The 26,559-nt window shown below is 44.1% G+C and overlaps 1 protein-coding gene across 25 annotated transcripts in view; it reads left to right on the top strand.

Annotated features, from left to right (window-relative positions):
• The first annotated feature begins 7,283 nt into the window (after nucleotides 1-7,283).
• CACNA2D4 (calcium voltage-gated channel auxiliary subunit alpha2delta 4) overlaps nucleotides 7,284-26,559 on the top strand; it is a 128,330-nt gene continuing 109,054 nt past the window's right edge. For 11 of the 25 annotated variants that reach the window (XR_004901454.1, XM_036018456.1, XM_036018470.1 and 8 more), the window contains exons 1-6: nucleotides 7,298-7,754; nucleotides 10,922-11,003; nucleotides 12,753-12,878; nucleotides 17,163-17,222; nucleotides 18,516-18,678; nucleotides 19,040-19,171. Coding sequence is in view for 24 of the 25 variants with exons in the window: in XM_036018456.1 (XP_035874349.1) it covers nucleotides 7,591-7,754; nucleotides 10,922-11,003; nucleotides 12,753-12,878; nucleotides 17,163-17,222; nucleotides 18,516-18,678; nucleotides 19,040-19,171 (727 nt within the window). In the remaining variant the exon portion in view is untranslated. Of the gene's footprint in view, nucleotides 7,755-10,921; nucleotides 11,004-12,752; nucleotides 12,879-17,162; nucleotides 17,223-18,515; nucleotides 18,679-19,039; nucleotides 19,172-26,559 lie in introns of those variants that run through there. The other 14 variants (XM_036018466.1, XM_036018465.1, XM_036018461.1 and 11 more) reach the window with 8 other exon arrangements.

Consider the following 26,559-nt stretch of genomic DNA (forward strand, 5'->3'; position numbering starts at 1 on the left):
CAACTAGTCATTCATTCCACAAGTATTCATCTGCTTGTGCTGGGCACTGCTTTAGGAGGTGGTAGGAATACAGCAGGGAACAAATCAGATCACAGTCCCTGTCCTCAGAGAAGTTACACTCTAATGGAGGGGACAGGACATAAACACATGACATAAAGAAAATACTGTGTGTGGTGTATTTGATAGCAACCACTAAGAAAGAAAAAAGATGCCGGGAAGAGGGGTATGAAACGCTAGGAGCAGGAAAAATTTTAGACCCAACAGCCAAGGAAACCTTCATCATTATAAAAGTGATGCTCAAAAACCATTTTTAAAACATAAAGATGTAAATTACATACCATAAAGTTTTCTACACTGAAGTGTACAATTCAGTGGTTTTCAGTACATCCACAGAGTTGTATGCTGCCACTGTCTAATTCCAGACCATTTTCACGTAGAAGGTGACTTTCTGAGTGAAGATCTCATGCTGGATGTCTTCCATCTGCTCATCCATTAGTCTCTACCCCTTGGCCTCGAGAGTACCCCTGGGCAGCTCCTCCCTGGGCTCTTCTCAGGCTTTCTTGGCTTGAACAGATGTGAGCTCCAGCAGGAGAGCAGAGAAAGGAGGAGGCGTGGGCACACTTAATCCTCCAGCCCACTCTGGGTGGGGAGGCCACTGTCTGGCTGCTCCCTGAGGCCACCACTCCTGTGGGACAGCTCTTTCTGTATAGCTTCCTCTCCCTCCAGCTTTCAGTGACTTTCCCTTCCCCTTGTCTCCTCAGGCCCAGGGACTGACTAGTTATTTCCAGCCCAGGATACTGCACAGTACACCCTGCTGATACCTCTGTAAATAGTCCGTTTATTAAACTTTTCTCAAGTCACCCAATTCAACTGTACCATCTCTTCCTTCCAGGGATCCTAATTGACAGAGACCTGGTGGAAATGAAGGAGTGGGCTCCCCAGGGACATCAGGGCAGGCAGAACCACAGAGGAGACCAGCAGCTCAAAGGCCCTAATGTGGGAGCTGGTATGGTGTACTCAAGGAGCAACAGGAGCCATGGGGGTGGGGGTCCCTGAGCAGAAGGCAGGCAAGGGAGGAGCTGGGCCCAGATTGCACTGAGCTTTGCAGGCTGTGGTAAAAACTTTGGCTTTTACTCTAAATAAGGTGGGCAGCCACTGGCTGTCTGAGCAGAGGAGTGGCATGCTGACTGACAGTTTCAGAGGAGCTCTATGCTGTGTTAAGGATGGACTGAAGAGGGGCAGGAGCAGAGGCAGGGAGACTGGCTGTGAGAGGCCAGGCCAGGCAGGAAATAAGCAGGATACTCATAATGGGATAACTGAAGAGAAGTTTCTTTTCAGCTGTATGGATGGAGAGGAAACACAAGGGTAATGTAACCTAGTGCAGGGCTTAGGAGCAGCTGAGCTATTACCTTCTTCCAAGTCATAGAAAGGAAGCAGTTACTACTGAAGTCTAAGGCCATGTGATGGTTAATTTTCTTTGTCAACTTGACTGGTTCATGGTGCCCAAAAGTTATTCTGGGCATGTTGGTGAGGATGTTTCTGGATGATATTAACATTTAAATCTATTCACATGAGTAAAGCGGATTGTCCTCCCTAATGTGGGTGGGCCTCGCCCAATCAGTTGAGGCCCTGAATAGAATAAGAGAGAACTCCTCTCACCTGACAGTGTTCAAACTGGGACATCAGGTTTTCTTGGCTTTGGACTGGAACCAAAACAATGAAGCTCTTCCTGGGTCTGAAGCCTGCCACCATTGACTGAAACTACACCATCACCTCTCCTGGTTCTCAAGCCTTTCGACTCAACTGCAACCATACCAAATGATCTCCTGAGTCTCCAGCTTCCCGGATACAGAGCCTGAGATTTATCAGCCTCCAAAGCCACATGACCCAATTCCTTGTAATAAATCTCTTTCTCTCCACATATACATCCTATTGATTCTGTTTCTCTGTGAAACCCTGACTGCCACAGGGAAAGGCAACCACCTGAATAGGAGCAGTGATGCTGGTTGAGGGATGACACTGGCCTGAGGTGATCTTGCTTTCTTTCCAGGCTCCTGTCAGGGCTCACTGTTGGCTCAGTTCAACAGAAGCCACCGGAAACAGGATTCGGCAGAGGTGGTCAGGGCAAATGAGACTCCAAGGGCATGGAGGAGGGGGCAGAGGCAGAGCCTAGCTCTGGTGCGGCAAACAGAAGACATCCAGAATAAGCAATAGGAAGGATATTGCCATAGTCCAGGGAATAAACCCTGGTATCTCAGCCAGAGGCGTGGCAATGGTTTGGGGAGGAATGGTTAGATCTGGGCGTATTTGTAAGTCTGAGCTGGTGGACTTGCTGATGGCCCGGATGCAGCAGGCCTGAGGACAAGGAGGCGCAACTGACTCCAAGGGTTTGGGCCTGAGCAACTAGAGCGAGTTGCCATTGACTAAAATAGCTTTCTTTGGCTTCTACAAAAATTTCTTTTGAGAAAAAGTTTATACAATTCCTTCCATAATATTTTATATTTTGTCAACAAAACATACCTACGTTGCTCCATTTGATCTTCATTATCCCCTGAAGCAGGTGGGGGAGGTATTGGATGACCAATGGAAAACTAGACCTGGGCACACTGCCTCAAATACATGGTTGTGCACACTCATACATATTCGTGCCATGACCGAAGGAAACAACATGGAGTACTGAGGAAAACTGGCTTATACTTTGGTGTAGAATTAAGCCTAGAGACCTGATTCATTCCCTTTGTCTGTCCTGCTGTTGCCCAGGCAGGGAGAGCTCAGAGATGAATGTGCTCCAGCCTAGCTCCGGAGGAGCTAGTGGTCACAGTCCATGTGGAGAGTCACCCAGAAACAGCAAAGGCTCTGGAGTGAAAGGCCATGAGGAAGGAGCAGGACAAGGGGGAGGAGAGGGCAGCAGCGGGGAGCTGGGGAAGGGGAAGGTGGAAGAGGGACCAGAGGAAGGAAGCAGGCAGAAGGGGAGGATGAGGGGTGGGGAGGGAAGGAGGGGTACCAGGAGAAGGGGGAGGGCAAGAGGAAGATGCCCGCATACTTCCCACTGAGCTTTTCCCTGAATGGTAGCACTGGGGGACATTCTCACTGACCAAACTCACTGAGCAGTGGAAAGGATATGACTTTGTGGTCTGTGCATGGAGTTTAGCTTAGATACCGGACATTTTTATATCTTTTACATCTGTTCCTTTTTCCTCACATTCTCCATCCCCTGTACTGCCACACTCATAAATCACTACTTTTCAATGGATGTAGAATTGCAGTAGCTGATATTTAAGTTAGAGTTTAGAAAAAACTGATATATGCCTTTATCATCTAGGTATTACCTAAGTTTCCTCCAGCTCTGTTTCCTGCAGCTCCCTTCTCGCTGCCCTTACCCCAGCCTTCCCACCATCACCATCTTCCCTTATCCCCAGCCCTGTGACCTTCACTGTGACAGTTTTTAAACATGTCTGCAAATTCCGACATTTCTCCCATTGAGAGGAAGGGTCTGTGCCTCCTCCTTTTGAGTCCAGGCCAAATTGGAGCCTGGCTAATCAGTGAAATATAGCCAAGGTGATGCTCTGTGACTTCTAGGCAGACCATAAAAGGTACTAGTTTCCTCTCTGTTCTCTTGGGATTCTAACTCTGGGAGGCCAGCCACCTCCCATGCTGGGACCATGCTGGGACCATGCTGGGACCATGCTGCGAGGAAGCCCAAGAAGCCCAGTAGAGGATAGTAGAGTCTCCCAGCTTCAGTCCAGCAAGGTCCCAGCCCACAGCCAGCACCAGCCTACCAGCCCTGTAAGTAAACAAACCATCCTGGGAGAGGGTCCTCTGGTGGCCCCTGCTGCCACTGCCTGGAATGGAGAGGAGACTTGCCTCCTGGGCCCTGCCCAAAATACACACTCATCAACTACTAAATAATTGCTTTTATTTTAAGCCACTAAGTATAGCTTAGGATGCAGTAAAAGACACTGATATTCTCAGCATTCCACAAAAGGTATGTACACTATAACATGCCTGGAGTTTCCTACTTTTGTTCCTCGTACCATCTGTTCCTTATAATTATCCCTTCAATAGTCTTCATTTGCTGAACTCCTATTCATTATTTAAAGCCTAATTCAAATGTCTCTTCCACTGTGAAGCCTTCCCTGAAATGTTCTTCCCCTTTTTCCCCCTAAGGGAATAAATAATTGTCCCCTCCACTGTGCTGCCAAATCCTTTCCTCTGCATCACAGCACTTAGCTTGCTTTAGCTGAGTGGTTTTTGTTTTGTTTTGTTTTGTTTTGTTTTTTGAAGCCCCCTGGACAGACCTTGAGTATTTACCTGAAGCATCATATCCAATCTCCATTCCAGCTGTAGGCATCACATCCCCACTGGCTGGTGAGAGACAGACACATAGAAGATACCCTAGGAACATGGGTCAGGTTAGATTACACTTAAGGGATTTGAGATGAAACACTGACCAAGAGAAAGTTGGAATACCATTTCTCTCGAAGCCCTTAAAAATAAAAGCCACAACACGGATTCACTCCTAACTGGCAGGAATGCGATACCATCCTGGCCTAGACTAAGTGATGAGCCATAAGTTTTGAATTTCAAAAGTCTCTCTTAACAATTGATAACTCCCTTAGCTCTGGGCTCTGTTCACGCTCTTCATTTGATTTCTGCTATGAAATCCCTTTTCTGAAGGTATTAAGCTTTAAAGTCCTCCCCTAACCCATCTCCTCCCTGACTCCTGCCACAGTCCTAGTGTTTCACAGTCTGCAGTAGTACGAGGGGCTACTGTCTTAAGATGCTATAATTAGCCAGGCTGACAATGCATGCATATATAGCATTTTATTTATATATATAAAACACTATATATATAAAATACATAGAAAGGTGTTTTTCTCTGTAAAACTGGTTTGGGCACACTTGTAAAGTGTAATACCTTGGTAAGTATTGTTCAAGAGAAAACCACAGGCCCCAAATGGAGTCACTTGTGCTAAAGCCATGACACTGAACTTCAACTTACTACCTGACCTAAGTACAGTTTCAACCTTATCCAGGAATGTAATTTTAGGCCTGATTTTTCTGGCCTATGTGGATGAGATAGTCTGTCACCACATGGGCCCTGTCCATCCCCAAAGGAGGCTGAGGCAGTCTGCCCGATAAGACCCCTGCCTTCCCCTGAAGGGAGTTAACCTTGCCTGAAGAAACAATCCTTTCTTTTCTTCCACTAATAACTTTCTTGTCCCACCCAGAGTCTGCCTAGAAAAACCTTCCATTTTGTCCAACTCCTCAGAAATAGGATGCTACCCAATTCATGAATCACTTAATAAAAACAATTAGATCTTCAAATTTACTTGACTGAATTTTTGTTCTTTAACAATCTTTGAAAAGACATATATTACTTTACTCACCATTATAATATCAGTATTTTTCTTTACAAGTGCTATGAGGGCTTCCCAAGCAGTTAAGGGGCTGGGTGGGACTTAGGCCACCACTGTGACTGGGAAATAAGTATGATGAGCGGGGAAAGAGCTTTCTTAGCTGCTCCCGTGCTCAGCACATCAGGGTGAGTCAGTGGCTCTGGTGAGCAGGTGCTACCGTGAGGCACAGGGCCAGGTTCTGGGGGGTTGGGAGCCACTCGACCTGGAGGTGGTCATCTAAAAAAGAAAAAGAATACAAATTACAAATACAAAAATAGATACAAAATTGAATATTTATTTATAATAAAAACATCACCCCCCCAAAATGTTAAGAAGTTGATGAATACCACAAGAATCACAACACCTAGAAAAATTACAATTTTTTTCATTAATTGTCCTACATACCTCTGTAGTACTTTTTCTAAATTTGGTATGATTTATAATCTTGAAAAATATGCAAAATGCATCTGAAATGAAGGCATTCATAGGAACAACTCAAATACACTTAAACATCGCTGCCACGTTGTATTGAGCCCCATAATTGTGTAACCAGATGCCTCTGATTCTACAACATTGACTCCCTGATGAGTATGTGTAGGAGTTCTGTCACTGGAACACTTGCTTCTTCAGACATTTCTCTGCGTTGGTGGCAATTTTGTGTGCCATTTTGCTGGAACCAGCAGATTTTGTCAGGATGAGATGCATCACGTAGATTAAGAAGCACTCTGAGACATGGAATGAATAAACTGTGACATCACATCCAGTGCTCGTGTAGTATTATCACCAATTTTGACGCACAAAAGCAAGAATTTTGATCAAATTCCATTTTGTGTAATTTCCATGGGAAGAGAAGACAATGTATGGCATGTTCATAATTACCCACATTCAATATCAACTACTTTCCTAACAGAAGTGAACTGTTTTGGCCAGACCTTGATTTGGCCGGGCAACCAAGTGCTCTGTGGGCAATTTCATTTGTTGGATCTCTGGAAGACTCTTCCAGACTAGCTTCTGGCTTGGGGTATTTCAAACCTCATTTTTCCTTCCCTCCCATGTACTTCCAGTGGGGGGCGCTGTAGGATGTTCATATGGGTAATGAACTGCTGCACCTGAGTGTCCTAATGCAGGGCGTGTCAGCACTGTGGGTGATAAGAGTGTTTCTACACCAGGATGACTGGAGATAACTTGGCTATACAAGGAAGTAACTGAGCTACATAAGTATATCCCACTAAGCCCTAATTAAATGCTTTCCCAGCTCATCTTTCTCTTAGTTGGATCCCCAAAATGTGCACAGCCACTACACATCACCCAACTGAGGTGAAATCAGACAGAGAAGAGCTGGAATGGAAAGAGACAGAGGTCTTAACCAGTAGTGGTCAATCTTCCTTTTGTATATATTAGGAACATGTTGCTGAGAGGGAAGGACCCTGAAGCATCATTGGCTTCCTGACAAATGTGCCCCTAGACCAGAACCAGGAGCAGGTACAATGTGGGATTTGGGGAGTCCCTAGGATGTTGACATGGCCAAAGTCAGCATTGGAGACATCAGCCAGAGGTAGACTCTCAACTCTGTCCCCAATCTTTCCTGTGCTTCAAGAGCCCCTGAAAACAGGACTGGATGATAGGAACCTGCCAGGGTCACTCGGAGGTTTAAGGAGAGGATCTGTTGTAGCTCTTGGTAAGTTGGAGCTCTGGGCAAACATCAGCTGGTATCCTAGGCTAGTGTCACAGGGTCTTCCCTTTGGGTGCACAAGGACTGCCTCTTCAAAGCAGGAAAGTATACTCTGACCCTGCACTGGGCAAGCCCTGTCTTCTGAAATCAGAGTAATCCTGCTGAGGTCCCTCCTGCCACCCCCTCTTTCCTGCTGTCAGCTGGGGGATTAGAGGAGAGGCCAGTGGATTAACCGGTTCATTTTGTCACAGCCTCCCCTGCCACAGTCAGCCCCTCTCCTGGAAGCCCGCTAGGCAGGTAAAGTGTCTCCTCTGTTATCTGCGGGGGGAAAAGAAAAAGCCCCTTCTCCCACCAGGCATTACAGCCAAGACCGGACTACAAGCCAGGAACCCCAGGTTTGCTAGGACCTGAAAAACAGAAGGCTTGGGGGCATCCTAAGGGTCTGAGTAACAGGCAGACAGAGCCCATGGTCTGAGGCTGCTGTCTCTCTCCACCCACCCTGATCCCAGCAGGAGCAGCATGCCTGGACCTCCCAGGTTGTCCCCAGACCCCAGCTGCCCCTACAGCAGGATGCCCTGGGGCCTGGGGCTCTCCCCGTGGAAGACTGCAGTCATCCTGAGTCTGCTTCTGTCCAGCACTGCCCTGTCCCCCAGGTCAGGGCAGACCAAGATTCCTCTGGAAACGTAAGCATCCAATTCAGCCCCCACCCCATAAAACCCTTTCCTCCTTTCCTCCTTTCCTCCTTTCCTCCTTTCCTTCCTCCAGGCAGACCTCAGTCCTCTGTCCTGCCCACCTCTGATCTACCTCCAGGCTCTCCCCTGGGCGCTTGGATGGCCCACTCTCCTTTTTTGCTCCAAAGACCTGTTCTTCACCCTCCTGTCTTCCAATGGGGAGCTCCACCTGCCCCTCCCCAAACACCTGATGGTTTTAAGCAGACCTGATCATCCGCTTACTGTCCTCACCGGGAAGGCAAGCAGCATCTCGAGTACAGGCAGGGTGATGCTCCTTCCCAGATAATCGCTGACACGAGGTGACTGGGAGTGGGAGCGGTGTTGGCTCAAAAGGATCCTTGCAGCTCCCCAAGGATTGTTAGAAAATTCATTTTAACATTCTGAAAGGGTACAGTAGTTTAAATCAACAAAATGGCTCTTGAAACCAGGGACCAGGTCAAACTGGACTTCAGTGGTTTCAATATCCCCTTTCTATACCTTTCTGCCTCCTTCCAGGCCCTGGTTCTACACCCTGTCATGAAGGCCAGGTATTAGTCATTTACATGTGGTATAAATTTAAATTACTGTGCAACCCCTCTGGGAGTATCTGTTTTTAGTCCTTGGCTCTGGTGGTTCCATTAAAGAAATTTCCAATAAAGTGGGAAGCAAAGTGCTCTAGCCTAAATAAAGGAGGTTACCTGCTCAGTTCATATCTAAGTCCAGCCACTCAAGTGCAGCATGAGAGTCAGGCTATCAGAGCCAGCTGTCAACCTCACGTGTTAACAGAAGCGGGGATGGGGCACCAGGGCAACACATAATGTTGAGCTCAACACACTTTGTTGAGCTTTGTTGATCGGTAGATTTGAGCAGCACTGTTTTCATCTTTACAAAGACACACTTAGTTCACATAGCCGTTCAGTGAGGTGGGTAACAGTGTTCCTATTCTGCAACTATGGAGTTGAGGCAACTTCCCAGGTTCATGTAGCCAGTAAATGGAAGTGCTGTAATTTGAACTCAAGTCAGCCTGGCCTGTGTGCCACTGTTATACCCAGAGCAGCCTGTAAGACTATTTTGAGGGGGACATTGAGAATAATTCTCATCCCTAGAATATACACCAACTAATAGTAGAAGGCAAACTCTAGGATGGCTGGAATCCAGGTCTTGATTGAGGAGAACTTTGGTGGACCACCGACACAGAAACTTCCAGAGTCACTGAGATCGAGGGCCCCAGACACACCCATGTCTGCACCTGCCCACTCCCTTGGATCCGGGTCTCCATGTAGAACCTTGCTCTGCCTCCTCCTTCCCACTGGATCCTTCTCAGTCTTTTCCACCCTAAAGACCCCACATTTTCCTCCTGTGAAACTACCCCATCCTGCCACTCAGCCCTCAGCCTCCAATGCCTGCCTTGGCTTCTACTGCCCTCCCAAATCTGTCCCCACCCCAGTCTCAAAGACCCTCATTGCCCAATCCAGTAGGCATTTCTGGACTTATTTCCCTGGACCTTTGTTTCAGACACCAGCCTCTCCCTTTCCCTGGAGTCCCAATGCCTCCACTTCCACAACACTGCTCTCCTGGGTCTCCTTGGGCATCTATTACCTCTCTTTCTCAAGTGTCCCTTTCCCTCTGCCTGCCCCTGAGATTGTTGGTGTTCTCCAGGGCTTGTCGTCCACTCAGACCTTCTCGTGCTACACACTCAGTCCTGGAGTGAGCCCATCTGCTCAGAATTTCCACTGCCACCCCGTACTAATGACTCTTAGCCCTGTGTCTACCTATTAGACTCGTGTATCCATTGCCTATGGACAGCTCTTCCTGAACATCATGAAAGGCTTTAAATTCAAGTTTGTGTCTTTCAAGATACAGAGTGATTGGTGCTTTCTAGAGTTGGACAACACTCAACCTGCCCAACATGCAACATAGAACATCACTCTACAATATAGCCCTGCAACAGAAACCTCATGTTCTACCTGCCCCAAGCTACACTCATCACCTTCCACCCTCCCCAACTTGCTTCCATGATATTCTTAATTTTATTTAATAACACCACTATCAGCTCAACCACCTAAACTAGAAACCTAGAAGTCATGTTTGTCTCCCTCAAGCTCTTCCAAATCTATTCGTCACACTAAACACGGGTGTCCCTTCAAATGCCTATTACTTTATCTGTATATGAAAGGACGGCCCTCTAATGGAAGGTTTTACAAAGGTGAGGACTGAGTTGTGGTTCCAGGACTATGTGCAAGGCTGAGCATTAGGACGTTAACAGATACTGGTTGAGTGACTGAATAAATGCTGATCTCGAGATGATCATGTGGGCAAACCCCTTTTGCTCCATCTGGAGAGGCTCAGACACAGCCTGTGCCTACCCCCACCAGCCTGTCCAGATGGTGAGATTTTGATGTCCTTCTGGGGACAGACAAGAGATCAGGGTTTCTCCCTAGGCTGCCTCTCATGCCCTCACTGCCTGGCCTGCCCTCAGCAGAAGCAGAAGCAGAAGCAGCTCAGAGTCTTTTCCTCTGCCTCTGTGCTTCATGCTCTCTCCGAGGTTTCAACAGACGATGCAGCAGCTACAATGACCTTGAGCAGGGAACACTAGAGAGGGAAGGACTCACTGAGAAGCTGCTGTTGTGCCCAGGCAGGTCCTATGTCTGTCCTCAGGGTCCTCTCTGCCCTGCCCTGGGCCTTTCCCCAGGGTACAGCCCCTCCCCTCCTCTGTCTCCATTCTCCAACCGTAGACCACAGCCTTCAGGTGCGTGCAGTCAGGGTTTGGTCTAGCTCATCAGCCCCTGCCTCCCACCCCTCAGTGGGAGACCCAGCCAAGGGTATTCAGCACTCAGTGCAGTTGCTGAGCCCCTGGTGGGTCCCTGCAGTCTCCTGTTCTGGCCAAGAGGGGCAGCAGTTCTGTGTGTGTGTTTTTCTAGGTGTATGTCAGTGTGTATGTGTTTGTATGTGTAGATGAGTAATGCGCGTTAGTGTACAAGCCTCTATGTATCATGTTTGTCTCTGTGTTTGGGCATGTGTGCATCAGAGGATGTCTGTGAATGTAAGCACTTGTTTTGTATGTGCATGCATATCTATATGTATGTCTCTATGTGTGCGTATGCATGTGCATATACACATATACCTTCATGGCTCCACAGGGTGAAGCTGTGGGCAGACACCTTTGGCAGAGACCTGTATGATACCGTGACCAAATACTCGGGCTCCCTCTTGCTGCAGAAGGTCAGTAGCCCCCTCCCAGGGAGCTCACAGTGTCAGAGGGCAGTCAGCCAGGGAGCCCTTCCACAGAAAGGAGCAGAGACTTCAAATTCCTGAATGTCCAAGCTGTGAGGGGACTTAGAGATCACTAATCCATTCCCCTAATTTTCATATGGGAAACTGAGACCCACAGAGGGGAACAATTTGCCCAAGTCACAGAGCAAGACAGTAGGGCAGTCAAGGGCATGGTGTCAGTTCAGACCCCTGGAAGCAGAGGTTAAGATGGAATGGACAAACAGGAGATATTGGGGGAGGAGCTGTGAAGTGCAGAAGGGTGAGGAAGCAGGAGTGAGCAGACTGGGATGCAGACCTGACACCTGTGAAAGGGGTCAGGGAGAAGGAGAAAGGGTAAGAGGGGCTTCAGCCAGCCATAGGAAAGTCCTGCAGGAGTTCCTTAGGCAGGACAAGCAGGCAAGCTGGTCTGTGACCTCTGCAGAGGGAGCTCCCATATATCCAGTTCTCAGGTGCTCCAGCCAGGCCTATGGGCTGCAGAGCCCACATGGATCCCAGCAGAGCTGTGAGCCGGTGCCTGGCTCCTGGGTAGGACATGGGGCCCAATGGAAAAGACGATGTACCAGCCCCTACCCTTACAGGTTAATTGCTTTAGTGCAGATTGACACCTAGCTGTCCTCTTACCAGATAATAAACAACCTGATTTTCCTCTGATATTTATAACTCCCAGACCAGTTTTAAGAATAGCTTACCACTCTCAATCATTACCATTTGCTAAGAGCTTTATATTCAGGATTTAATTCTCCTCACAAATTCATTTTCTAAATGATGCCAAAAGCAACTCTCAAGCTTTTATGACTGCACACGAACACCATGCAGCCCCTGCCTGTATCCCCTTCCCTGCAGCTCACTGGGTAAACTAGGAGGAGCCAGGCTGAGCCCCCTGTTCTGTGCCTCCACAGGCCACTGTAACAAAGACAGCTCAGACCAGCTTGCCACTCACACCACACTCCTACTTTGCAAAGCAGTGTTTCATTCAGTGTTCTGATTTGTGCCCTCTAACCCCAGGTGAGAAAGATAGAGCAAAATTATGTGACTGTTTTGGGTAAAAACATTCTCTAAGTCTATGCATTCTAGAACATTCCCTAAAGCCATGCCAATGTCACATCTTGCAGATGAGGAAACTGACTAAATAACTTGCCTAAGGTCACATGGCCAATAGGTTGGCAAACTGGGTCACTAGACATTGGTGATATGCACACTCAGCCTGGACAGTGAATTCGAACCCAGCTCTCTGAACTCTCCCAGGCTCCCTGGCAGTTTGTCAGGTGGCGTCAATACCTGTCGATGCTGAGCTTGGTGTGGACACGGTGTGCATCGTGGGGTGCTGGGGAAAGATGAACTGATGCTCAGGGAGGTATCACAGTCCACATAAGCATCCCCAGGGAAGTCTCAGAGACCTGGCTGTGTGACCTTGGTCAAGTTTGTTGACCTGAGTCCCAATCTACTCTCTCCTCAGGATATTAACCAAATGTGTCCAGAGCCCCTGAAACAGAGAGGGCATTTGATAAGAGGCAGCTATAGTCATTAGTGGGGGATATTTGGTGAGGAGGTGAGGGCCTGTCCTTGCCTCCGGTTAAGTAAACAAGACCCCATGGTGTGAATGCGCTAGTTGAGAGGATGGGGGCCACATGTAATTAGGTACCACACATCCTGGTGCCAGATGACAGGTGCCCGTCTCTCCCACATTCCCTCTTACAGAAATATAAGGATGTGGAGCCCAGTCTGAGGATCCAGGCGGTGGATGGCCTGGAGCTGGTGAGGAAGTTCTCAGAGGACATGGAGACCATGCTACGCAGGAAAGTGGAGGCTGTAAAGGTGCTCCAGGTCCTATGTTCTGTGGGGGGACCCACCCCAGCCCCTATCACATCAAAAGGACCCTCACTGATGTCATGACCCTGCATCCTCTCACCCACCTCATCCTTTTCTTACCTCATGAGCATCAACCTTGAATCCCCATAAGCCAAAAGGTCCTTGTAAAGGAGTAAATAATAGGAAGCAAGGGGAGAGGAGAGGGTTGGGATTGGAGCTCTGCCTTAGAGAACAGAGTCCTATGCAATAGGATCAGCCTACAGTGTCAGGAGCGACCCTGCATCATGAAATTATATTCAGTGACTGGGGAAGAGCAGGTCAAAATGAGAGCTGAGGAGTCCTCTGATGAATGAATGGGTGGGTGGGTGGGTGGTGGATGGATAGATCGTGGGTGGGTGGGAGTATAGAGATATGGAGAGCATACAAAGTAAAGCTCCCTCCTCCTCTCCCCTTTTTTTCTTCTCCTACTTATCCCCCTACCCTTTCCCTTCCTGCCATATGGACCCACCCTTCATGGCACCCAAGTGCTCCGAGGGCTTCCCAGATAGTGTAGGTGCTTACAGTGATGGGAACCCTGCTCAGGTGATCCATCATGGCATATCCACCATGCCTGGCTTGGCCTAGTTGAAACAACATGTCACTTCCTTGGCATGAAGTGCCTATGGGGATATGATGGGGACCTGGATGATTGGAAAGACATAGTTCCTTCTCCACCCAGCCAGAAATCTGGCCGTCTAAGACCAACATTGTCCCCACAAAAGTTTCATTTTGGAAGCCAGAGGAAAGCAGTAACTGTTGGAGAGGAGGCTGAGGTCAGTGCCAAGGGTAGGAAGTGTGGGGAGTGGAAGCTGAAGCTTGGCCAGCCTGCTTGCCTGTCTCCCACAGCCCCCATCAAAAGGACCATCTTGAGAGGAAAAGCTGGGGCCACATAACTGAAACCAGAAGACCAGCATTCATGCTGCCTGTCACACACCAAACCCAATAAACAGAGACAGGGATTGAATCTGTATGGGCACTTTATTCAGATGGCTGGTGATCTGAGAAGGCAGAGGGTTCATACCCTAACGGACCATGTTATGTTTTCTTCCAAGCCAGCCTTTTTATAACAGAGAAGAAAGTGCAGTAAGGGTTTTGAAATTCAAAGAAAATTAGATTTAGAAAAAAACTACAGTATTCTCACCCTGGGCAGTTAGCTGTTCCCAGAGGCAGATGGTCCTCTGTCTCTCCCTGGAACACAATGGCCCAGATGCCTCCACTTGTTCCCCAGGCGGTAATCTTTAGTGGTGTTCTAGGAGGTCAGCTGTCTCTCTCTGGAGTGGTTGGCCTTATCTGCAGTTCTTGAAACAATAACTTTAACATATGCATTACCTATTAAGCTTATTAACTATTCACCTTAAACTAAGATTTTCAAACTCTTGAGTCCCCTATCACAACTTGCAACCTCTTTTCTTCAAGCTTAGGGGCAAGGGATCTTAGCATGAGGAACTACTGAGAAGATACCAGGGGACTTGGAGAGCCCATTCTGGGCCATAGCAGGGGGACACTGAGTCCCACACAAATAGCACAGCAGTACTGCCCACCTCCTTCAGTTTACAATGCTGTGTAAACCGCCTTCCTGGGCAGAGCACAGACAATGGAATGCAGGAACACACACTGCAGGGGCTGGTCCTTGAGGTATCAGAGCACAGCAGTCCTGGCCCACTCCCAGAGGCCTGGCTCTGGGCTCCCAGGAGCTCCAGTTGTGCTGTATCTTTCCCACAGCTTCAACCTAGGAAACCCAATCAAACCAGCGCTTGCTCTGCAGACCTTCTCCAAGCACCAGTCCCTGCTGCCTGCTGGGGGTTCCCTGGGAAGCCACAGCTATGGACCCTTCTATAGGAATGCCCATGGGGAAATTTACTGCAAAGTAGCACTAAAGTAACCTTGGCCCTGTGGAATTTCCTTTTTTTAAAAGTGTGTTTTATTGATTATGCTATTACAGTTGCCCTATTTTTTTCTCCCTTTTATCTCCCTCCTCCCTGCAGCCCCCTTCCCACCAGCATTCCCCTCCACCTTAGTTCATGCCCATGGGTCATATATATGAGTTATTTGGCTTCTCCATTTTCTATTCTATTCTTAACCTCCCCTTGTCCATTTTCTACCTACCATCTAAGACCAACCTATTTTTCCCCTAATAGGAGAAAGGCTACTTATTCCCTGTACCTTTTCTCCTATTATCCCCCCCTGTTCATCTCCGCTGATAACTCTCCATGTGATCTCTATTTCTGTGAATCTGTTCCTGGTCCACTTATTTGCTGAATTTGTTTTTGTTTTTGTTTTTTTAGGTTCGGTTGTTGATAGTTGTGAGTTTGTTGTCATTTTACTATTCATATTTTTTTATCTTCTTCTTTTTCTTACATAAGTCCCTTGAACATTTCATATAATAAGGGCTTGGTGATGGTGACCTCCTTTAACTTGACCTTATCTGGGAAGCGCTTGATCTGCCCTTCCATTCTAAGTGATAGCTTTGCTGGAGAGAGTCATCTTGGATGTAGGTGCCTGCCTTTCATGATTTGGAATACTTCTTTCCAGCCCCTTCTTGACTGTAAGGTCCTTTCAGAAACCAGCTGCCAGTCTTATGGAACTCCTTTGTAGGTTACTGTCTCCTTTTCTCTTGATGCTTTTAAGAGTCTCTTCTTCTCTTTAATCTCGGGTAATGTAATTATGATGTGCCTTGGTGTATTCCTCCTTGGGTCCAACTTCTTTGGGACTCCCTGAGCTTCCTGGACTTCCTGGAAGTCTATTTCCTTTGCCAGATTGGGGAGGTCTTCCTTCATTATTTTTTCAAATATGTTTTCAGTTTCTTGCTCTTCCTCTTCTCCCTCTGGTACCCCTATGCTTCTGATGTTGGAACACTTAAAGTTGTCCTGGAGGTTCCTAAGCCTCTCCTCATGTTTTTGAATTCTTGTTTCTTCATTCTGTTCTGGTTGAATATTTATTTCTTCCTTTTTCTCCAAACTGCTGATTTGAGTCCTGGTTTGACGCTGTGGAATTTCTTCATCACATCCTAGGAACTGGGGGTTGGGAACAGGGAAGTTAAGGACCCTCCCACCCAATTTACAAATTCAGAGAGGCTTAGTGGCTTGCCCCTGACAAAACCAGAATAGGACCTCAGGTCTTCTCCTCTTTTTTCCCCATATTTATTGAGGTATAATTGACAATAAAAATTGTATATATTTATATTCATCAGCTGAAAGGTGGAAACAACCCAACTGTCCATCGACTGATGAATGGATAAACAAAATATGAGATATCTATAAAATGGAATATTATTCAGCCATGAAAAGGAATGCAGTTCTGACACATGTAAAAACACAGATGAACCTTGAAAACATTATGCTCAGTGAAAGACTCCAGATACAAAAGCTGACATACTGTATGATTCCATTTATGTGAAATATCTAGAATAGGAAAATCCATTGACAGAAAGCAGATCGGTGTTGCCAGGAGACAGGGAGAGAGAGGAATGTGAGTAATTATGTAGTAGGTACAAGGTTTTCTTTGGGGGTGATGAAAAGTCCAGGAATTAGATAGTGATAGTTGTATGATATTGTGAATGGTCCTAATGCCACTGGATTGCACACTTTAACATGACCAGAATGTATTTATATACACACACACATACTTAAATTGATTATATTTAGAGCAGTTTTAGGTTCATAGGAAAATTGTGAAGAAAGTACAGAGAGTTCCTACATAGCCCCTGCCCCTACAAACACACAACTTCCCCAACTATCAACATCCCCTGCCAGAGTGGTACATTGGTTTAACAGATGAACTACATTGACACATCTTTATCACCCAAAATCCGTAGTTTACAGTAGGGTTCACTCTTGGTGTTGTACATTCTGTGGGTTTTGACACACACATAATGACATCCATCAGCCATCAGGGATCACACACATCACACAGAATAGTTCCACTGCCCTAAAAATCCTGTTTTCCACCTATTCATCCCTCCATCCCTACTAATGCCTGGCAACCAGGGATGTTTTACTCTTTCTATAGTTTTGCCTTTTCCACAATGTCATGTGATTGGAATCAGGTAGCAGGTAGCCTTTTCAGACTGGCTTCTTCCACTGGGAAATATGCAGTTACCTTTTGGCTAGTGTGAATAGTGCTGCTGTGAACATTTATGCATAAGCTGTTGTTTGAGTACCTGTTTTCAAGTCTCTCGGGTATATTTTTAGGAATGCAATTTGAGAATCCACTGGCTTCCTTTGGCCCACTGATTCTCCCCTTTGTGTTCCTGTCCCTCAGAATCTGGTAGAGGCTGCTGAGGAGGCTGACCTGAACCATGAATTCAATGAATCTCTGGTGGTGAGTGCTATTGCTCCTAGAGCTCCCGGTGATGGACAGTGTCATCTGAGTACAGGATATGAAGAGTAGGTGGGGTAGCACTATCTTTTAATGTGCTCAGGATTTGTATGAACCTACAATAATTTGATTCTGAAATGCTCCAGAGTCTTTTGTCAAGGGATTTATGGGCCAGGTAGGTGAGACAGCAACCAAACCCTGGGGCTGGGCATGTAGAGTGGCAATCCAGCTTTCTATAGTCATTGATCACCCAGTGCAACATGCTAGCCTCTGCCCAGATAAAGTCAAGAAGCTCATAGACCAAATAACTCTAGCATGAGGCCTATAATGTGCCCATACAGGTGGTCAGGTGTTCCCACAATGCAGAAAGGAAGAGGAGGAGCTCAGAAAGTCTCTCAGACAGGGTGGCCTCTGGGCTGGCCCAGGCTGAGGGGGATTGAGCAGCTGAAGGCATGAAGAAGGGTTTTCTAAGCTGGGTGAGAAGAAATAATAAATACACAAGGTTGAGGAAATTGCCAGCAGTCAGCTCTGTATGTCCAAGGGATGGTGAAGCAGAACGTGCCTGTAGTAAAGATAGGGCTCTGGCCTTTATTCAGCCTGAAAGGCACATATTGAAAGTTTTGAGCTGGGGAGGGACAGACCCAGATTCATGGCAGCACTGTTGTGACATGGGCAAGACATGGTGGGGGTGGGGTGGGGGTGGGCACTGAGGGTGCTCTTCAAGTCTGAACCATGTGGTATGGAGAAAGTGGGGAAGAGAGTCTGATTATGGCTCCGAGGTGGTAATCCAAGCAGATCCAACACTGTGTAAGAGCAGAGAGCATACTGCTGGTTCCTCAGGGCACATGGGGACCCAGTCCCCACTCTTAAAGAGAGAGGCCTCCCTTCTCAGGGCACCACCATCTGAGTCCCTCTGAGTCTTTCTGCACTGAAGGAGCTGGTGGTGATGACAAAGCTGCCTCTGTCTTTGTCTCTCCTGGAATCTGCCTGATGTCTCTGTCTCCATCTCTGGTTGTGTCCACACATGATAAAGTGGAGAACTGAGCAATAATCTAGACAATTTTCATGAAAACACAATCAAATCAACCATCTGCTCTAATTATCTGGACATGTATTTGTCCCAAATCCTGTGAGTCATTGCCTGAATACCCCACAGATGGAGCTTGTGTGGAAGCTGTCAGTCTGTCTGATGTCTCTCCCATCTGAGTCTTCTGATTGCTTCATTTGCCTTTCTCTGGCTCACTTGGTGGGACCCTGTCTTCACTGTCTTTGTTTGGCCACTCCCCTCCACCATAGTTTGACTATTACAACTCTGTCCTGATCAACGAGAGGGATGCAAATGGCAAGTACGTGGAGCTGGGGGCTGAGTTTGTCCTCGAGTCCAATGCGCACTTCAGCAACCTGATGGTGAACACGTCCCTCAGTAGTGTGCAGCTGCCCACCAATGTGTACAACAAAGGTAGTCCCTGCCCCATGGCCTGGTATGGTTGTTGGGTGGTGCTGGTGGGGGTTAATGATTTGCCCCCATTTTCCTGACAAGCCCGTCAGGGTGTAAACTGATTCTCCAACTGCCCTGACTGAGGATGGGGAATACTTCCACAGGAGCCTGGGGTTGGAGACAGCTCTGTGCTCCTGGCTGGGAGTGTAAGTGTGGCTCTCCGAGTGAGAGTGTGAGAGGGAAGTTATGAACTACATCACTGCAGGCTTGTGTGCATGTGTGTGCACATGTGCTAGTGTGTGTGTTTAGAGGGTAAAGAACTGGTCACTGTTATTCCTGATTTAGTATCCCCTGCAATTCCTTCTATAATCTCACCCTTTAGACCCAGATATTTTAAATGGAGTCTACATGTCTGAAGCCTTGAACACTGTTTTTGTGGAGAACTTCCAGAGAGATCCAACACTGACCTGGCAATATTTTGGCAGCTCAACTGGATTCTTTAGGATCTATCCAGGTAAGGACATGGCAGGCATCTCCAAATCCTCTGGGCTTTTTCTCTGGGAATAAGGCAATAGGGGTATTGAAGATAGACCTTGGCACTCAGACCCCTGGTAAATGGAGTTGACCCTGCTATCCAAAGACACCTCCAACCCACACTTTTACACTCTTCACAACATGATATGCACATTTTCAACAAAGAGCTGTTGAATGAGTGAATGAATGAATGAATGAGTGAAACACCAAGGTAGTCAGCCAATAAATGCCCACATTGAACCCTTGTCTTATGAAAATCATTGTGGAAGATGCAAAGGAGGATAAAAAAATTCTTGATCTTAAGAAGTTTACATCTTAATTGGGGAAATGGGGCACATTCAATTTAACATGTTTGGTAGCAATGTAGAGATATCATGGGTCATGATGTGATAAGTGACCCACCTAACAAATACGATGGGGAAAGCTCCCTTGTCTACTAATAAAAATATAAAACAAAAAATCTACCACAAAATTTGTGAAAGTTCTCCTTTTTTTAACTTCCCATTTAAAATAATTCACCTCCATATTTTACTCCAACCCATTTTTATGTTTTAGCACACTGTCCAAAGTCTTGACATTGTCCTGTTTTCCTGAGACAGAAAATCAGAAAGATCCTAAAGGACCCTTCTGTGTGCTCAGCCTAGAAAAGCCAACTTCTCTCTAGGAGCACAGAGGGGCCCTGGGGCTCATGAGTCTTCCATTAGTTAGCCTGCTCCTTCCTGTTTCTCTGCCCAAACCCACTACTAGCCATTGGTTCTTCTGTTCTCTGGAGCCTCAGTAAACAAGTTTATCCCTCTTCTGTGTAACAGCCTTTCAAATACTCAAAGACAACCCATAGTTCTCTCAAGTCTTCTCTAGGGTACAATTCCTGTATATATTCTTGCCACATCAGGGTTTCCAGAGAAGTCAAGTTGTGTGCAAATAACACAATCCAGGTGTGAGCCATCATCTTAGTAGAGAGAGTATTTCGCACTCATACCCATGTTACAGATACATATCAGCCTCAGGTAGATAATGTGGGGTTGGCTATAATCTTGATCACAGTGTGCTATCCCCACGCATGCATGCAGGGCCAACACAAAAACTAGACTACCAACAATTCCTATTTATGTATGTGCTCTTTCTCTCTCTCACCCTCTCCTCACCCTCGTTCCCCCATCCCCACAACTGACTGGGTAATAGCTGAATTATGAGCTTATCACTGTATTTGTGTTTTTTGGCTGTCTGTTTACTTATTTAGTTTTATCTTATGTTTATACACATACATCTGCTTAAACAATATATTATTTTGTTTTGCTTGTTTTTAAAATTTATAAAACTGGTTTCTGATGTAGATTTTTAGAACTTGCTTTTTCATTCAATATTATACTACCAAGATTCATTAGGTTGTCACATATGGCTATATTTTGTCATTTTTGTTCCTGTATCATATTCCTTGGGGTCAATATATCCATTTATCCATCCTCCTGATCCTATCTTGATTGTTCATAGGTTTGTTTTTCTTCTTTGTTTTTTACTTTGATGAACAGTGTTGTCATGAACAGTCTAATAAGTGTTTCTCTTGGGCACATCCCCAGGAATGGAATTGCTAGATCCTAAGACATAAGACTGTTCATCTATGACAAGGAAATGCCAAATTGTTTTCCAAAATGCTTGTACCAATTATATTCCCACCAACAATGAATAAGAGAACCTGTTGATCCACATTTTATCAAATCCTGGGTATCAGTGAACTTTTAAATTTTTTAATAATTTCTTAGTATAAAATTATATTTCACTGTGATCTGGCATTGAATTTTTCTGATAACTTGTGAAACTGAGCAACTCTTTATATGTCATTTGTTGTATGTATTTCTTCTTCTGTGAAATGCCTATTAGATAATATTAGATAATAGGCATTTCACAGAAGAAGATAATAGATAATTTTGCCTAATTATCTATTGAATTTCTATTAACCCACCCTTGCATTCCTATGGTAAACCTAACTTGATTACAGTATGCTAGTCTTTTGTGCATTGTTGGATTTAGTTTACTAATATTCTGTTTAGAATTATTGCATCTATATTTTTCAGTGAAATAGTCTTGTAATTTTTCTTTTTTGCATGCCCTTTTTGTCTGTTTTTCAAAATTATACTAGCTTCATTGGATAAATGGGAGTATTTCCTCTTTTTCTGGTTTCTGGGAGTGTTTATATAAGATTAGAATAACATTTTCCTTGAAAGCTTGGCAGACTTTATTTATAAAATTATATAGACATGGTGTTTTCTCTATGGGGAGATTTTTAAATTATCACTTCAATTTATTTAATACTTGTAAGACAAATATGACTTTCTGTTTCTTCTTAATTTGATAAAATACTTTTTCTAAGAATCCACCCAATTCATGTGTCTTAAATCTATGTCCATGAAACTATTATTCTTATTATTTTTAAATCTTCACTGTATCTATAATTGTGTCTCCCTTTTATTTGTATTACTATTTATTTTTTCTTTATGAATCTACTACTGATTTCACTATTTTGTTGTCTTTTCGGGAATCATCCTTTGTATTCCTTGATTGCCTTGTATTATTTCTTTGTTTTTTATTTTACCTATTTTAGCTTTATCTTCTTTTTCTCTTTTATTCTGTTGTGTCTCCTCCTAACTTACTAAATTGAACACTTAGCTTTAATTTGTAGACTTTCTTTGATTCTAAAATAAGAGTTTATGGCTCTATATTACCCCTAGAAACTGTACTTTGGCCCCATTTCACAAGTTTTGATTGGTAGTGGGTTTTTTTTATTATTATAGTAAAATACATATAAATTTTACCATTCTAACCATTTTCAGGTATATGATTCAGTGGCATTGCATACATTCACGTTGGTGTGTGGCCATCACCAACATCCACCTCCAGAACTCTCTTGATCTTGCAGAACTGAAACTCTGTACACATTAAACAGTAGCTCACCTCTCCCTCCTACCCCAGCCCCTGACAACCACCATTCTACCTTCTATCTCTATTATTTGGCTACTGTAGATACCTCATATAAGTAGAATCTTACAGTATTTGTCTTTTTATGACTGGCTGATTTAACTTAGTGTAATATCCTCAAGGTTCATTCATGTTGTAGCATGCATTAGAATTTTCCTCCTTTATAAAGCTGAAAACTATTCCATTGTATGGATATAATGCATTTTGTTTATTCATTCATCTGTCAATGAATATTTGAGTTGCTTCCACATTTTAGCTATTGTGGATAATTCTGCTATGAGTATGGATGTACAAATACCTCTTTGAGACCCTGCCTTCAGTTATTTTAGGGATGTACTGAGAAGTGGAATTCCTGGATCACATGGTAATTTTGTTTTTAATTTTGGAGGAACTGCCATGCCATTTTCCATAGTAACTGTCAATTTACATTTTCACCAATAATGCCCAAGGATTCCAATTTCTCTACATCATTGTTATTTTGTTGTTTTGTTTTGTTTCTAAGAGTAGCCATCCTACTGTATGTGAGTTGTATTTCATCATGGTTTTGGTTTTCATTCCCCTAACAATAGCGATGTTGAGCATCTTTTCATGTGCTTTTTGGCCATTTGTATATCTTCTTGGGTGAAATGTCTATTCTAGTCCTTTGCTCATTTTTTAATGTGTTTGTTTTTCTGTTATTGAGTTGTAGGGATTTTATATATATTGTGGATATTAACCTCTTATCAGATATATTGTTTGCACATATTTTCTCCCATTCCATGGATTTCCTTTTTACTCTGTTGATCATGTCATTTAATACACAGAAATGTATTACCTGTGGTTTTAGTGTTATGGTACTATTCTATTTATCATTTGCTTCTAAATATTTTTAAATTTTCCTGTGGTTTCATCTTTTATTTTTTTGTTATTTAAAAGCATGTTTTAAAGTATCCAAATATATAAGGATTTTATATTTACGTTTTATGATAAATTTCTAACTGAATTGCTTTGTAGACAGAGAATATGGTATATGTGGTACTGATCACATGAAATTAGTTAAGATTTCATTTAGTAGCCTAGTATGTCATTAATTTTTATAAATATTCTGTATGTATATGAGAAGAATATGTGTGCTCTACTTGTGGGATGAAAAACTGCATGTGTGATTAGATAAGCTTGTTAATTATACTGTTTAAATTTTCTATGTCTTTGCTGATTTTATGTCTGCTTGACCCTGGATAGCCCTTATAACACTTTGTATTTTAAGTCTGTTCTCACTGATAATTATAAGAAATACCAACATGTTCTTGATTATCCTGATATATATTTTTCCTATCATTTTACTTTCAAACTTCTATGTCATTTTGTTTTAGTCATATCTTTTGAAAATAGCCTATAGCTTTTAAATTTTCATCCAAACTTACAATCCCATTTACTAGTTGGCAAGTTAAGCACATTTATATTCATTGTATTGATATATTTAAACATGCTTATTGTAATTCTTATCATTTGTATTTGTCCCTCTAATTTTTGTTTCCTTTTTCTTGTTTTTTATCTTTTTTAATGATTAAACTTTTTTTGATAAATCTCCTGTTAATTCTCTCTTTTTCTTTCTCTCAGTTTAGAACTTATTCTTCTATTTTTATTCTTTTAGTAATCACCCCTTATCAGGAATATTTAACAAAATATTAAAATTAAGTAATATTTTTACCCCTTTTTCAATCAGAAAGGACTTAGAGGTCTTTCACTTGCATCTCCTCCTTCCACACTGATTTCCATCCTGCTGTCATCTAATATTTTCCCTTTTTATCCCTACAAACTAAATACTGTGACTGTTACTTGATGCAAACATTGCTTGTTTGGTATTAACTACCATTTACTATTTTGTTTGCCCACTGCCCCTTCAAGCACCACCAGCTGTCTTTCCAAGGTCCTGCTCTTCCTTGAGGCAAATCTCCAGAGGTTCCTTTGTAGCAGGCCTCTTAGTGTTAAGCTGCTTTAGCTTGTGTTATCTACACATGTTTTATATTATCCTCATCTTTTTTAAAAAATTTGAAGGTATTCTTTTTTATTTTTGCAAGCTACACAAATAATTTCCTATTTCAGCAGGAAAGGTCAAATCCTGTTTCTTTCTTACTGGAGACAAGTGACGGACTGAGCCTCCGTTTAATGACACACCCCTGAGAAACGGCTTGTAGTAGATAACGGCTCAGGGAAATGGACACCCCAAGGAGAATTCAGAAAACAACACTGCAGTCTTCTACCCCCATTCTGGAGTGACAGTTCTGCTGGATATGCATTTCTAAATTAACAATTAGTTTCTCTCAAGACCTTAAAACTTTGTTCTACTGCCTTCTGGCTTCCACTGATGTTGAGAAAATCTGCTACTAGTTTAACTGCTTTTCCTTTGAAAGTAAATGTTTTAGCTTTTCTGGCTGCTTTCAAGGTATTTATTTATTTATTTATTTATTTATTTATTTCCCTTTGGAGTTCTGCAGCTTCACCACTATGCGTCTGCAAGTGGGTATCTTTTTATTTATCCTGTTGGGATATACTGTGCTTCCTGGATCTGTGGGTTCATATTTTCATCAGTTCCAGAACATTCGCTGTCACTGTCTTTGTAACCATGGTGTTTCCTTGTGTTCCCCCTTTTCTCTTTCTATGTCTCCAGTAAGAAATTTGTTAAACCTTCCCATTTTAGCTTCCACAGGATTCTGGACAAATCCTTCAAATGCCTGATTTTTTTCTTTTTCTTAAAATCATTTTATTGTTGTTCAGGTACAGTTGTCTCCATTCTCCTGCCACCACTTTCCTCCACCCCAGTCACCCCCACCTCCCACCTTCAATCCTCCCCCCCTTTGGCTTTGTCCATGTGTCCTTTACACATGTTCCCTGGTGACCCTTCCCCTTCTTTCCCCTGTTATCTCCCTTCCCTCCCTTCTGGTTACTGTCAATTTGTTCTTTATTTCAATGTCTCTGGTTATATTTTGCTTGCTTGTTTGTTCTGTTTATTGAATATTTTTCTTTACCTGTGAATAATCCACTATGCATTTATTTGTTACCTTTTTTTGTTTACAAAAATTCTGTATTTAAAAGGCTGTTTCTTTGTTTCTAATCATTTCTTGTTGTATATTTTTTCTTGTGATGTCTCCAACTAGCTATCCTATATTTTGTATTTAGTAGTTCCAACACCTGTAATCCTTAGAAGGATACATGTGGTAGTTCTTGATGCTGCTGCCTCTCACTCATAGGGGCCTGTTTCTAGTGTATTTGGTAATCTTTGTTTGTGAGGCCATGCTGCTTGTAATCTGTGGGATCCCTACAGGCCTGATTTGAAAAGCTCCCCTTCAAAAGAGTCACTTCTATTTCTTGTTGGAGTCGAGGGTACCCCCACCTAGAACCACCAAAGCCACCTTTCAATGTTCTGCTTCAGAGCCCAGAACCTCAGACTCTCTTTCTGTTTCTTGTTATTGTTAAAGGATCAAATTCTCCACAACCATGCTGCCATGGGAATGTGGCCTTAGGAAACTCTACTGCTCACCAGCTGCTGCAGGTCGATGTCAGAGCCGTGCTGCTCAGTCTCCCCCCACACAGCTCTGCCCGTGGCTCCGTCCTGCTTCCAAGGGAACTGCCAGCCTGTGCCTCCTCACTGTTCTGGCCCCTGCCCCTCCCCCTTGGAACTCTGCCCCCAGTTGTTTGGTTTGGGTAGCATGATCTGATCGTTGCAAACTTCTCCTCCCTTTGACAGACCAGCAATGCCTCAAGGTGTATATCTCATCTGAAGTCTAATTGCTGTGGAATAGGAAGATCCCTTAGAGCTTCTAGATATTCATGATATGGCCACAGTTTTGTTTCGGGGGGTTTTTCTAGCCCAAAAACAGCATAATATAACTTCACCTATTATTTTTAATATCTTATTGTGAACCCACTCTTCCCAATCACTATTTTTAAATAGGGATGCTATCATGGAGCATGTCAGTGTTACCTGTGCTTTGTGTGCATTTATCCCAATTTTTGATTAGATGAATAGAACAAAATCTACCCCAGCACTCTGCTAGTGGGTCAAGGCAAGATCTTTCATACTCATGTATTTGTTGTTTCATTCATATGACAAATATTTATTGACCATCAGGTCTTCTCGGTGCTATGTCAGACACCATGCCAGGTATAGGCAGACCTTGGAGATATTGCAGGTTCAGTTCCAGACCACCACAATGAGTTTCTCAATAGAGCAAGTCCTAATATTTTTTGCTGATGAAGGGCCTTGCCTTCAGTTTGTAAACAATGCAGCACCTTTGAAATGCCATAAAGCAAGGGCAATAAAACAAGGTGTGCGGGTACTTGGAATCCCTGACCTCAAGGAGCTTATAGTCTTGCAACCAAATCATTTCTCCCAGCCAGCTAACAAGAAGGATT

Source organism: Phyllostomus discolor, chromosome 2 (genome assembly GCF_004126475.2).
Source record: "Phyllostomus discolor isolate MPI-MPIP mPhyDis1 chromosome 2, mPhyDis1.pri.v3, whole genome shotgun sequence".
NCBI classification, from domain to species: Eukaryota; Metazoa; Chordata; class Mammalia; order Chiroptera; family Phyllostomidae; genus Phyllostomus; species Phyllostomus discolor.